This window comes from Narcine bancroftii, chromosome 6, assembly GCF_036971445.1.
Source record: "Narcine bancroftii isolate sNarBan1 chromosome 6, sNarBan1.hap1, whole genome shotgun sequence".
NCBI classification, from domain to species: domain Eukaryota; kingdom Metazoa; phylum Chordata; class Chondrichthyes; order Torpediniformes; family Narcinidae; genus Narcine; species Narcine bancroftii.
In genome coordinates this window covers 52846590-52861236 of record NC_091474.1, presented here as the reverse complement: position 1 = coordinate 52861236, position 14647 = coordinate 52846590, and the positions used below count along the sequence as shown (strand labels likewise).

Below are 14647 nucleotides of genomic sequence, written 5' to 3'. Positions count from 1 at the left end.
TCTGGGTTCCCTTTTTGTAGAAAAATATTTTCTCTACCTATAACAGGAGCACAATAGTCATTCCTTCGAGCCTTTCCCACCATGCAATATTTGCCTCAAAGCCACATTTTCCCCTCTCTCCCCAAACCCCTCAAGCCTCTTGCAATTTAATATCTGTCAGTTTCAGCCTTCCATGACCCCACCTCCACACCCCTCTACTGGAAAGATTCGTGACATTCTGCGAGAAGAAAATCAGCCGCATCTCCACATGAAATGGGCAACCCTTTATTCTGAAACCAAAGAGGAAATATTCCCTCAGCAACCATCATCTGAACCCCCACCCTCCCCCTCAGAATCTATATGCTTCAATAAAATCACCTCGATTTATTGTACAGTCCAATAAATATTGGCTCATACTTTCTTCCAAGATCAACTCCTTCATCCCAGGAATCCATGTCGAAAGCCTCTGCACTGCCTCTACAGGAAGCCCAGCCTTCCATGAGCATGCACTAAATGTACTAGTGTAAATGTCCATACTCTGGAGCAAAGGCAAGTGACCATTACAACCCTTCAAAGAAGAGGAGCTCAAAGATTTACAAGGCTCAGCCTGGCAAAAATATTCTCATTCCAGTTCAAGATTACCAACCCTTATCCAAGACAGGAGGAAATGCCCTTTCTGTATCCAATTTCTTGTGCCCCTTGTGTTACAAGATAAAAATATTGTGTGCAAATCAGCCATGCTCATCAGGAATGCTACGGTCCCCCTGGGGCCACAGTGTGTTTAAGTAAAAGCCTTGTTTTCTTCTCAGTTCATGTAACATAAATTTTTTTTGGTTTTTTTTATGTAGTTGTTAGGAGAGAAGTATGGAAGAATCCAATTAAACTTGACTGCTTTACCATAAACTTTGAGCAGAGACCCAAGTGGGAAACAACTAAAAAAAATGTTGAGAATGGCTGGTTTAAATTAGATCACCTCTCTAATTTCCAGTCAGTTCAGACCAATTCTACTCACTCTCTCCTTGTAGTATAATCCCCACATGTGAACCCACCCCAAGGAATCTAATAACTAACTAAATTGATCGTGATCCATTAAAACGCCACTTTGATATTCTCAATTTTTTTTTTAATTTTAAAAAATTTTAGACATGCATCACAGTAACAGGGCCTTTTTGCCCACGAGCCTGTGCCACCCAATTTACACCCATTTAACTTACACCCCTGGTACATTTCGAACGGTGGGAGGAAACCGGAGCTCCCAGGGAAAACCCACACAGACATGGGGAGAATGTACAAACTCCTTACAGTCAGCGCAGGATTTGAAGCCCAGTCCCAATCGCTGCCACTGTAATGGCATTGTGCTAACCGCTACACCAACCATGCCACCTGTAGTCATTAACTTGCCAATTAGATCTTTATTTGTCATCAGGATATAATAATTAGTGAGTGTGCAAGCAAACATGCATCATCTCAGCTGCCTTTGATTTAAATGGCAGTTCTCGTATTGTATCATTAGGACAGATTTGGTGTAACACAAGATGAAAAATGGGACCTGTAGATCAAACAGGTCCCAATAAATAGTAGCATTCTCAGGAAATATAGCGGGCAGTGCCTAGATTTATATCATTAGTAATATATCTTTACCTCCTGTGGGCGCTGCAAGACTGGCTGAGTTCCTCCAGCATTTCTGTGCGTTTTTAACCACCATCACAGCGTCTGCAGACTTCCATGTTTCTCTCCTAGATTTAATAGCCTTACCCACAGCACTGATGTCATCACATGAGAAAACTCTATTCTTTCCCAGAGTTCCCCAGAATGATCGCATGTGATACTGAGAGTCCCAGTAAAACACACAGGCTGACAATAAAGCGTGCAGCCAAGTTGGACAGGTTTCAGTGTAAAGGGCCAACACTTAACCATTCAGGAAGATACATTATGGAGACCCACCACTTTGTGATGAGTTTGAATTCTCTTTAAAAATAATACATCAAACATAACAACATGAATGAGAATTTTAAAAATCCTAAAAGTATTTAACACCGTTGGCAGCACAGTTGGCATAGCGGTTAGCGCAACGACGCTGCAGCGCCAGCGATCGGGAACAGGCTTCCTGGAAGGAGTTTGTACATTCTCCCTGTGTATACATGGGTTTTCCCGGGAGCTCCAGTTTCCTCCCATCATTCAAAGTGTACAGGGGGTTGTATGTTAATTGGGTGTAATTGGACGGCCAAAATGGTGCTGTAGGTCCAAAAAAAATTAAATTCAAGTGAGGCAGCATCTACGTAGAAAAGACTTTACCTTTCATAGGAATAAGAGGGGTGACAACTTTGAGTCAGCAACATTCAGAAAATGTGGGCTTTTACAGAATTACCAGAAGATGCAGCAGCATTAACATTAATCAGGCCCGTCTAACCTGGCGTTAAAGAGCATCCCTGAAGTTGTCGAATCACATGACTCAATTCTCCCCGCAGATTAGCTCCACCAGAGGTTTTCAAGGACTCCAACATGTTTTCCACAGAAACTGTGCCATCTCCCTCTGCATCAAACTGAGCAAATACCTGTAAACAAAAAAATGATACAGCAAGATATTCACTTGGCTGCAAATAAAAAGATTTAAGATTTTTCAGTTAGCGTTATTATTGAGTTAAGTGCTAGATCAATAGTACATCCAGTTTTACAAAAAGCAGCACTGAGTAGGCATTTCTTCACACTTCATCCAATAAATTGGCATTACAGACAAGTCTACATGGGCAGGACAGCAGAACCCTATCATGGGTTGTGCTTCAGTATTACAGCTGAGCAGTATTGAGGGAACACCTTCATGCTGAAAGTACTCGAGACAGTAGTCTGCAGATGCTGGAGTCTGGAGCAAAGTGCAGTGGGTCAAGCAGCATCCTGATGAAGGGTTCTCGTGTGGCTCTCTATTGGTCTCACCAGATGCTGCCTGATCACTGAGTTCCTCCAGTGTTGCTCCAAAATCAAGAGATGCTGGGGGCTGGTCACTTGCCTCTTTACATTAGCTATCTCAGTCTCAGTCTTTATGTAGGACCTTGATCAAAACTGTCAACCTCTGAGCACCTCCAGCACCTTTTTTTTTTGTTTAAAGCCAAATCAAATATTAAACCAAAGTCTATTATCACAGGTGGTTCGATTCTGAGTTTAGGGAGCTCTCCTTGAGCCTTGGACAATGTTTTCCCTCAACCATTTAAGAACCATTTCTGAGCAAATTAACTGCTGGTCACTCAATTTTGGAACTAATCTCACAGTGCACAGTGTAACGAAAAACAAGGCAATCTGTTAGAACTGATGACCAATTGTAAACTCATCAGTCATGTACAATTAATCCCATGCAGTCATTAGCCCTGATATTACCCAGGTACACTCTCTATAATATTATGGTTTAATTTCATTTATTTATCGATAACTTAATAAGAAAGAAGTGGGGGTGCTGTTGGAGCTGATGTAATGGCAGCACTGCCGCTGGAGCAACCCACGGAGAGCAGAGAGCAGAGTCATTGCAACGCTCCTAAAGGAACGACTCAGTACAGGCATTAAACGGTCTGTTAAAGGAGCCAACAGTGTCTGTAAGTAAAATCCTGCATCTGCGAGGTCTGTGCCCAAGGTGGCAACGCTTGTGCTCGGCAGCGGCCATGAGGGGTTGCTGATTCCAGGGAGCAGTGACAGCTCCAGAAAGAGGAGATCCCACTCCCCCCCACCCGAGAAGGAGAACCAGAGGAGATGACCCTACAGGACGGTGACCATGGCGGTGGACCAGCAAGGGGATCATCGGCCGAGAGTCCCACACAGGGCTGTGGGTGACTTGCGGTCGGGAGACCAACACAGGCTGCTAGAGACTGGCTCATGGAAACCAGGTTTTGTAGCTGGGATTCGAGAGGTTGTTGAGGCCAAGAGGGGTTCCTGAAGAGCCTCAGACGCTGAAGGCTTCCTAATCATATTGAAGGTTTGGACCTGAAGCTCGAGTTGCCAATGGATCAAACAGGAGTCTGTGTGGATGAAAAGGCTGTAGGAATGCTGGAGGTGAATTCACAGACACTCAGTGACTCTGAAGGGACTGTCTCTTGCTTCTCTTTCTCCTATTGCGCCAGGCAATGCTGATGCAAACTCTCTGACTGCCTTGTGGCAGTCAGAAGTTAAAGTAGATCATGTACATTACATTTTAATGTGTTATCATAAAAGGCCCTTCCAGCCCATGAAACCTGTGCTGCCCAAATACACCCAATCCCATACATTTTGAAGGGTGGGAGCATCCAGAAAAATCTGCCCAGGTCACAGGGAGAACATACAAGCTCCTTGCAGACAGCAGGGGATTTGAACCTGGATCGCTGCCACTGTATCAAATGTACCAACAATCAACATGCTTTTAAAAGTGTCATTTAAAACTTAACATTTTGCATACTGGAAAACTAAGGCAGAGACTCAATTTCAAGCTTCCAATAATTTTTTGGTGCATTCGTTAAAAGTTTAGCGGAAGATTGTTCCAAAACTGCAAGTCAAGTCGCAATCCTAACTGGGCCAGTTTAATAGTTTATAGTGGTTACCATGAAAACTAATCAAACTAATCAATTAAGTCTGTACAAGAAATTCTCAATAATGCTTTGATTGAGATACTTTTAAATTTAATTTCAATATAGGACGGTAACAGGCCATTCTGGTCCTCAGGTACCCAGACAGAATACATGCAGATCAATCGAGGAGAACGTACCAACTCCTTACAGACAGTGCCGGATTGAACCCGAGTCATTGGTGCTGTAGCAGCATTTAGGAACATAGGAAGTAGGAACAGGAGTAGGCCAAAAATGGCCCATCGAGCCTGCTCCGCCATTCAATACGATCATGGCTGATCTAATTTATGACCTAACTCCACCTACCTGCCTTCTCCCCATATCCCCTAATTCCTCTATCATGTAAAAATTTATCTCACCAAATTTTAAATTTGTTTAATGAGGCAGCCTCAACCACTTCCCTGGTTAGAGAATTCCAAACATTCACTACTCTCTGGGAAAAACTATTTTTCCTCATCTCTGTCCTAAATCTACTCCCCCAAATCTTGAGACTGTGTCCTCTCGTTTTAGTTTCCCCGGCCAGCTCAAAAAACCTTCCTACATCTATCCTATCCATACCCTTCATAATCCTATATGTTTCTATAAGATCTCCTCTCATTCTTCTGAACTCGAGCGAATACAATCCTAGACGATTTAATCTTTCATCATAAGTCAACCCCTTCATCCCAGGGATCAACCTAGTAAACCTCCTCTGGACCGTCTCCAACGCCAGTATATCCTTCCTCAAATACGGAGACCAGAACTGGACTCAGTACTCCAGGTGCGGTCTCACCAGTACCTTATACAGTTGCAACATTACCTCCCTACTCCTGAATTCAATTCCTTTAGCGATGAAGGCCAACATTCCATTTGGCTTCTTAATAACCTGCTGCACCTGCAACCTAACTTTTTGCGATTCATGCACAAGCACTCCCAAGTCCCTCTGCACAACAGCATGCTGTAGTTTTTCACCCTTTAAATAATATTCAGCTCTTTTATTTTTCTTGCCAAAGTGGATAACCTCACACTTACTAACATTGTACTCCATCTGCCAGACCTTTCCCCACTCATCCAGCTTAACTATATCCCTCTGCAGACTCTCCACATCCTCATTACAATTTGCTCTTCCACTCAATTTGGTGTCATCCACAAACTTGGCTACACCACATTTTGTCCCCTCCTCCAAGTCATCAATGTAAATGATGAACAGTTGTGGGCCTAACACTGACCCCTGCGGCACCCCACTTACCACTCTCTGCCAACCTGAAAAACTCCCATCTATCCCGACTCTCTGCCTCCTGTCAGACAACCAATTTTCAATCCAGGCCAATATATTTCCCCGGACTCCACTTTCCTGTAGCTTACTGAGAAGTCTCTTGTGCGGCACCTTATCAAACGCTTTCTGGAAATCCAAATATACAACATCAACCTGTTCTCCTCTATCCACTGCATTCATTATATCCTCAAAGAATCCTAACAAGTTTGTCAAACAAGATCTTCCCTTCCTAAAACCATGCTGCGTCTGCCTGATTGAACCCTTATGTTCCAAAAGTTTCACTATTGCCATCCGCTTCGGTAACCGTGCTGCCCAAATTCATTCAAAGGATTTGAGCAAACCCACAATTACCTCAAATTTCAGAGCATTTAGTTTATCACTCTAAGCTGGCAATCATATTGGCACCTTGATGCTGTATGATTTGACATTAGAGTTCCAGGAAGAAGTTTTACTTGGTACTAGAATTTTCCATTTCCCATGATTCTCCCATTGTGAAAATTATTCCATGATTCTGGGGTGTGATCTCATGTCTCAGCCAAGCCTTCACATTCATTCATCATTGGGTGGTACAGATAGCGTGGCGGTCAGTGCATCGCTGTTACCGTGCCAGCGATCAGCACCAGGGTTCAAATCCAGTGCTATCTTTAAGGATAGTATGTTCTCCCCGTGTCTGCATGGGATTTCCCCAGGGCTCCTGTTTCCTCCCACAGTTCAAAACATATGGGGGGAGGGGGGTGTAAGTGGGGCTTGAGGAGCAAAAGGGCCTGTTTCCAGGATACATGTCTAAATTTAAAATTTAATCTGCACCAGGAGCAGGGAACAGATAACCTGATTGCATGAAGCAGAGCACCAAGCCTGATTTTGTGCTAAACGAAGGTCAGCACAAACCCCCTGCAGTCGGAGCAGCATTGAGCGGCTGCTTTCTACAATTTATGAATAGATTTGACATCAATGTGCAGGAGCAGCAAGCATGCAAGTGGCATCAAGCATGCGCACACAAACGGTGATTAATATTTCAGAAGGCATTGTGTTTTGCTTGAAAGCAATTGAACTATTTGCTGTTTTATTTAATTATCAACTTTCCAATGGTCTTCATCAAGATTGGAACCAGGTAACTCCAGGTGAAAGCACGATTCCTAACTGGGATGAGATAGAGACGAGCAAGTGGGGCCACAACCCGGGGGTTAAGCACAAGCATCCTGGACTGAACCAGTCTTAGGCCAGGGGAGGCCACAAGCAGCACCACCGATCAATGATATGTTCACCTGGAGCACCCCCCCCCCCCCATGGAGAACCTCCTCCTCCGCCCAATAGGCACTTTCAGGTGGCCAAAATCCCCCAATGTAAAGCCGCATATTATGCCCATATGCGGCTGTCGGGTGGCCACTTGAAAGCGCAGGAGGCGCATGCGAGGCGAACTTTGCATCCCTCCTCCGGGAGGGATAATCGCCAGAGCGCTGAGGTCCCCCCGGCACCTGAAAGCAGCTTCTAAGGGGATGACAATCATCTGGTGAGCGCCTGACAACCCCGCTCCCAGCAGCCCCTGCCCCTGGCGCGGGACGTCAGAGCAGGGGCAGCCAGCGCTGGGGAAGCCGGCACATGTCGTCCCCAAACTGATCACACTGCCCTCGCCTCTCCCCATAGTCCCCACACTGTGGGGCAGCCGGTGCGGGCAGTGGGATCAGTGTGGGGACTGATATAGGGCTGTGGGGAGAGAGCAGGGCAGTGGGATCAGTGTGGGGATGTCCCCACGCTGACAGCCTGTGCCAGCTGTCCCAGCTCTGAGAGCCAGCCATCCCAACCCTGACAGCCCAAAGGGACAGGAGCCAGAGTGCACTCTGAGGGACCTACCGTGAAGCTGTCCCTTTCAGATGGTCAGCGCTGCGCTTTCAGTGCTGCACCTGAACGACCATTCCACAGGTCTGAATCCACTTCTGCAGGCACATTCTTGGCAGAGAATGCACCTGAAGAAGTCTAACAAGAGGTATTATTCCACCTGTAAACACTTGAGCATTTACTGAAAATGTAAAAAGGCTTGTTGTTTTACAGTTGATATCAGCTCTGATTCTGTGGTGTGGCATTTTAGGACAGGACAAATTTCTTTAGCCAAAGGTGGGGGGAAATCTATGGAATTTGTTGCCACAGACAGTTGTGGATGTATTTAAGGCAGAGATTGAGAGATTCTTGATTATTCAGGACATCAAAGACTATGGGGAGAATGGGCAGAATCGATGGACTGAATAGTTTGTTTCTGCTCCTATTTCATATGGTCTTATAAAACTGGGCATTGTAGATTCACAGCACCAGAGTTTCATTCCATCGCCGTCTCCCTACTTACCTTTATATCTTGCTGGGAAAACAATCATGGATCAACAGGACATCAGGACCAGCACTGGGATTCTCTAAAAATGTGAGGCCTTCCTCTCAAGACAGCAACACTAATCTGCATATTTGCTTAAAACCAAGCATGCAGATAAACCAGTCATGCACAACTTTATTACAGAGTACACCCAGATAAGCACACAGGCCCTGATGTTCAACAACTCCTCAGCTCCTAGCTGCTGTCATTCCAGCTGAGATCTAACATTGTAAATGCAAGCAGGCTTTTCCCACAGAGGTTGGTTAGGTGACACAAGAACATGGGTTACGGTTGAAATGGGAAATAATTAAATGGAACATTAAGGGGAACTTCATGCAGAGCGGTGGGTGTGGAACGAGCTGCCAGCTGAAGTGGTCAATTTTAACATTTAAGAAAAAATTGGACAGGCTGATGGATGGGAGGGCTCTGGACTGGGTGTAGGTCAGTGGGACTAGGTAGAATAAGAGTTCAGCACAGACTAGAAGTGCTGAAAGGCCTGTTTCTGTGTTGTAGTGTTCTATGGTAACGTGTTAACTTCATAAATTCAAAGAGTGTCAAAATATTTAGTTCCTAAAATAATCTTAATTTTATGATTTATATTAATTCCTTTTAATATAAATGTATATGTTTTAAGTCCTTAATTAACTTTGAATGTTTGAGAAATTCAAGACATTTCAGTTTTTGATAGTGGGATACAAGGGTGAGCTTAACCAGTTATCAAAGCTGTACAAGGCCTTGACCATAACCAGCTTTAGAGTCAACCTGTTGCTACAAGGATCCAGTGCAAAAATCTAAAAGGGAAATGAGATGGTAGTTTGTTTCTGCTCCTCAACATCAACTTCAGCTTCAAAAGGCCAACAGGTCCAAGCAAATCCCTCAGCCGCTCTCACCCAAAACAAGACGTCAGGTCAAAACAGCTAACTGAACTGAGCCTTGAAATCAGGCTCCATTCCAGCAGGGATGGATGGCTCTCTATCCGCTGACACTTCCAAGTGGATGTGGGGAGGTTTACACACCAACACAGCAAAGTGAGGACCCCAGAAAGCTGGTGATACAAAAGACAATTTCTTGTGAATCTGGGGATGCAGCAGTCTGTAGTTTTTAAATATGTGATTGTGCTATATGCTGATGGAAGAAACCTAAATTGGAGCTTCATACCCTCATTGAGGTAGGACGGCGGTAACTCACTCCCACCGGCCAAATTTAACCTGCCCCATGGTAGTAATAGGTCCCACAGCTGAGAGGGAATATCAAGGGTCCGCCGCCGCTCCCTGTTCTGGATGGTAATGAAATTTATACAACCAGTCACAGAATGCACCAAAAATGTGCACATCCTTAGCCCACCACGCAAGAGAAGAACCGAAACAGCTGCAGTCACATTCATTTGTTAATGTGGAGTGGATAATCCAAATATGGATTAATTCAATTCAGTCCAAGTGATATCATGTGTGGCAATGAGTTTAAATAACTGTCGACCAGTGGCACTCACACCCACAGTGATGAAGTGTTTTGAGAGGCTGGCGTTGAAGCACATCATCTCCTGTCTGAGCGGTAACATGGATCCGTCCTAGTTTACCTATCGTAGAAACAGGTCTATATCAGATGCCATCTCACTGCCTCCACACCAGTGGTTCTCAACCTTTTTCTTTCCACTCAGATCCCACTTTAAGTAATCCCTATGCCATCGGTGCTCTGTGATTAGTAAGAGATTGCTTAAGGTGGTATGTGAGTGGGAAGGGAAGGTTGAGAACCACTGCTCTAGACCCAATTGTTACTGAAATATTTTGCTTGAGAATAATTGTCATTGGCCCATTTCCTTTGGAGTTATGAAACCGTGCACATAATGAGTCAATTAGGGACAATTAAAACAGTGGTTTTCAAACTTTTTCTTTCCACCCACATACCACCTTAAGCAATCCCTTACTAATCACAGAGCACCGATGGCATAAGGAATACATAAAGTGGTATGCGAGTGGAAAGAAAAAGGTTGAAGACCACTGGCCCTACACAAAACCCTGGATCACCTAGACAGCAAAGATGCAGACATCAGGATGCTCTTTATCAACTGCAGTTTGGTATTCAACACCATCATCCCGTCAGAACTGATCAGCAAACTCCAAGACCTGGGAGTTAACACCCCACTGTGTAATTGGATCATGGATTTCCTCATCTCCAGACCACAATCAATGAGATTTGACTTGCAGACCACAATCGGTGATGATCCACAATCTCCATCACTATCGGAACACCACAGAGCCATGTTCTTAGCCCCTGGCTCCACTCATTTTAGGTTGTATAAAAAAAGGTGATGAGTCAACATACAAAAGGGAGATTAAAAACTTGGCTGAATGGTGGACCAACAACAACCTTACACTCAATATCACCAAATCCAAGGAGCTGAATGTTTTACTCCAGGAAGGGAAAACCAGAGGTTTACAATCCGGTGATCATTGTGGGATCAGAGGTGGGGAGGGTGAGCAAATTTAAGTTCTTGGGAGTCACTATCTTAGAGAATCTTTGTATGAACATTGGAAACCTTGATAAATTTCTACGGAGTTGTGGGTGGAAAGTGTGCTGACCGGCTGCATCTCAATCTGGTATGAGGACACCAATACCCAAGGGTAAAGCCCTCCAAAAGGTAGTGGACACAGCCCAGGACATCGCAGGCAAAATCCTCCCCACCATCGAAAACATCTACAAGGAATGGTGCCGTCGGAGAGCAGCAGCAATCATCAAGGTTCCGCATCACCCAGCACATCCTCTGTTCTCGCAGCTGCCATCAGAAAAAAGGTCTAGGTGCCACAGGTTCAGGAACAGCTACTACCCCTCCACCATCAGCTTCAGGACTTTTACTTTTGCACTTTGACTTTTTTCTCTCTGTATTGCCCAGACGTAGTACCCAGTATGTTCTCCCTGTGTCTGTGTGGGTGTTCCCTGGGGGCTCCAGTTTCCTCCACCATTCTAAACCTATCGGGGTATAGGTTAATTGGATGCAATTGGCCAGCACAGACTTGTGGGCCGAAATAGTCTATTACTGTGCTGTATGTCTACATTTAAAAATTTTAATTCTTCACTGGCATCTACCTGAAAACTGGAAAATTACCCAGGTAATGATGCATCCTGACAAAGCAGGCTGAATTCTATCCAACTAATTCCTTGCTCAGAGTGATGGACAGTTTCTTCAACAGTGCCACCAACAACCCCTCAAAGACCACACAGACCTCACTGAAGCCTCGCACCCCCCCCCCCGCCCGAACATGGACCAAGATGCTCAATTCCACAGGTGAGTGCACTGAAGCTGCTTATGAGTCACTGTTAACAATGAGGTCAATGAGAATTCAAACAAAAACCTTCAGCTGGAGTCGGTCTCATACAAAGGAAGGGAGCTGCATTTTATTTTCTTTGGCTTGGCTTCGCGGACGAAGATTTATGGAGGGGGTAAAAAGTCCACGTCAGCTGCAGGCTCGTTTGTGGCTGACAAGTCCGATGCGGGACAGGCAGACACGGTTGCAGCGGTTGCAGGGGAAAATTGGTTAGTTGGGGTTGGGTGTTGGGTTTTTCCTCCTTTGCCTTTTGTCAGTGAGGTGGGCTCTGCGGTCTTCTTCAAAGGAGGTTGCTGCCCGCCAAACTGTGAGGCGCCAAGATGCACGGTTTGAGGCGTTATCAGCCCACTGGCGGTGGTCAATGTGGCAGGCACCAAGAGATTTCTTTAGGCAGTCCTTGTACCTCTTCTTTGGTGCACCTCTGTCACGGTGGCCAGTGGAGAGCTCGCCATATAACACGATCTTGGGAAGGCGATGGTCCTCCATTCTGGAGACGTGACCCATCCAGCGCAGCTGGATCTTCAGCAGCGTGGACTCGATGCTGTCGACCTCTGCCATCTCGAGTACTTCAACGTTAGGGATGAAAGCGCTCCAATGGATGTTGAGGATGGAGCGGAGACAACGCTGGTGGAAGCGTTCTAGGAGCCGTAGGTGGTGCCGGTAGATGACCCATGATTCGGAGCCGAACAGGAGTGTGGGTATGACAACGGCTCTGTATACGCTTATCTTTGTGAGGTTTTTCAGTTGGTTGTTTTTCCAGACTCTTTTGTGTAGTCTTCCAAAGGCGCTATTTGCCTTGGCGAGTCTGTTGTCTATCTCATTGTCGATCCTTGCATCTGATGAAATGGTGCAGCCGAGATAGGTAAACTGGTTGACCGTTTTGAGTTTTGTGTGCCTGATGGAGATGTGAGGGGGCTGGTAGTCATGGTGGGGAGCTGGCTGATGGAGGACCTCAGTTTTCTTCAGGCTGACTTCCAGGCCAAACATTTTGGCAGTTTCCGCAAAGCAGGACATCAAGCGCTGAAGAGCTGGCTCTGAATGGGCAACTAAAGCGGCATCGTCTGCAAAGAGTAGTTCACGGACAAGTTTCTCTTGTGTCTTGGTGTAAGCTTGCAGGCGCCTCAGATTGAAGAGACTGCCATCCGTGCGGTACCGGATGTAAACAGCGTCTTCATTGTTGGGGTCTTTCATGGCTTGGTTCAGCATCATGCTGAAGAAGATTGAAAAGAGGGTTGGTGCGAGAACACAGCCTTGCTTCACGCCATTGTTAATGGAGAAGGGTTCAGAGAGCTCATTGCTGTATCTGACGCGACCTTGTTGGTTTTCGAGCAGTTGGATAATCATGTTGAGGAACTTTGGGGGACATCCGATGCGCTCTAGTATTTGCCAAAGCCCTTTCCTGCTCACGGTGTCAAAGGCTTTGGTGAGGTCAACAAAGGTGATGTGAGTCCTTTGTTTTGTTCTCTGCACTTTTCTTGGAGCTGTCTGAGGGCAAAGACCATGTCAGTAGTTCCTCTGTTTGCGCGAAAGCCGCACTGTGATTCTGGGAGAATATTCTCGGCGACACTAGGTATTATTCTATTTAGTAGAATCCTAGCGAAGATTTTGCCTGCAATGGAGAGCAACGTGATTCCCCTGTAGTTTGAGCAGTCTGATTTCTCGCCTTTGTTTTTGTACAGGGTGATGATGGTGGCATCACGAAGATCCTGAGGCAGTTTTCCTTGGTCCTAACAAAGCTTGAAAAACTCATGCAGTTTGGCATGCAGAGTTTTGCCGCCAGCCTTCCAGACCTCTGGGGGGATTCCAAGGGGGAGACGGCGGCCCCGGCCTCGGTCGAGTGAGGCAGGCGGAGGCCCCGGTCCGGGCAGAGAGTTGGAGGCGGCGGCCCCAGTCCGGGCACAGGGAGAGCAGCAGCGGCCCCGGCCCCGGTCCGGGCGAAGGGTAGGCGGCGGCGGCGGCGGCCCCGATCCGGGCAGGAGCAAGGGGGAGACGGCGGCCCCGGCCTCGGTCGAGTGAGGCAGGCGGAGGCCCCGTTCCGGGCAGGGAGTGGGAGGCGGCGGCCCCAGTCCGGGCACAGAGAGAGCAGCAGCGGCCCCGGCCCCGGTCCGGGCGAAGGGTAGACGGCGGCGGCCCCGATCCGGGCAGGAGCAAGGGGGAGACGGCGGCCCCGGCCTCGGTCGAGTGAGGCAGGCGGAGGCCCCGGTCCGGGCAGAGAGTTGGAGGCGGCGGCCCCAGTCCGGGCACAGGGAGAGCAGCAGCGGCCCCGGCCCCGGCGAAGGGTAGACGGCGGCGGCCCCGATACGGGCAGGAGCAAGGGGGAGACGGCAGCCCCGGCCTCGGTCGAGTAAGGCAGGACGAGGCCCCGGTCCGGGCAGGGAGTGGGAGGCGGCGGCCCCAGTCCGGGCACAGGGAGAGCAGCAGCGGCCCCGGCCCCGGTCCGAGCTGCATTTAAAGCAATTCAATAGCCTCAGCTGCCAGTCACTGCCTCAGGAGTTCCTCGCAGTAATGTCCAAGGACCACATCCTCTCAGGTGTTTCATCAGGTGATCTTGCTTCCTTTATTAAATTTAGATATACAGCACAGTAACAGGCCATTCTGGCCCACGAATCCATGCCACCCAATTTACATCCAATTAATCTACACCACCGGTACATTTTGAATGGTGGGAGGAAACCGAGCCCCCAGGGAAAACCCACACAAACACAGGGAGAACATACAAACTCCGTACAGACAGCGTGGGATTCGAACCCCAATCCCAATTGCTGGTGCTGTAACAGCGTTGCACTAACCACTAAACCATCCATGCCGCCCCATGTCCAGAAATGGAATATGTTGATTAATAATTGAACTTTGGGCAATCTCACGGAGCACCTCAGCCCCTGCCTCTACACTGCAAGACCTAGCCAATATTCAGGCTATTAAGCCAGATGATGGTCATCTCCAACAAAAGTGACATTCAGTGGTGTCACCATCACTAACTTTTCCACATCCACCATCCTGTGGGAACAGATCAAGTGAAAGTCGTCTATTGCCCAGAGCAGGGGAATTGGAAACCAGGGATATAGGTTTAACGTGAGGGGATGGGGGAGAGATTTAAAAGGAGCCTGAAGAGGTCACTTTTTTTTAAATTTACAGAGTTAGGTGAATGTAT

The 14647-nt window shown here is 47.0% G+C and overlaps 1 protein-coding gene across 9 annotated transcripts in view; it reads right to left on the bottom strand.

Annotated features, from left to right (window-relative positions):
- Positions 1 to 14647, bottom strand: part of zzef1 (zinc finger, ZZ-type with EF hand domain 1) — a 315777-nt gene that overhangs the window by 273942 nt on the left and 27188 nt on the right. For all 9 annotated transcript variants that reach the window (XR_011340087.1, XM_069884994.1, XM_069884997.1 and 6 more), the window contains exon 2: positions 2390 to 2534. Coding sequence is in view for 8 of the 9 variants with exons in the window: in XM_069884994.1 (XP_069741095.1) it covers positions 2390 to 2534 (145 nt within the window). In the remaining variant the exon portion in view is untranslated. The remainder of the gene's footprint in view (positions 1 to 2389; positions 2535 to 14647) is intronic.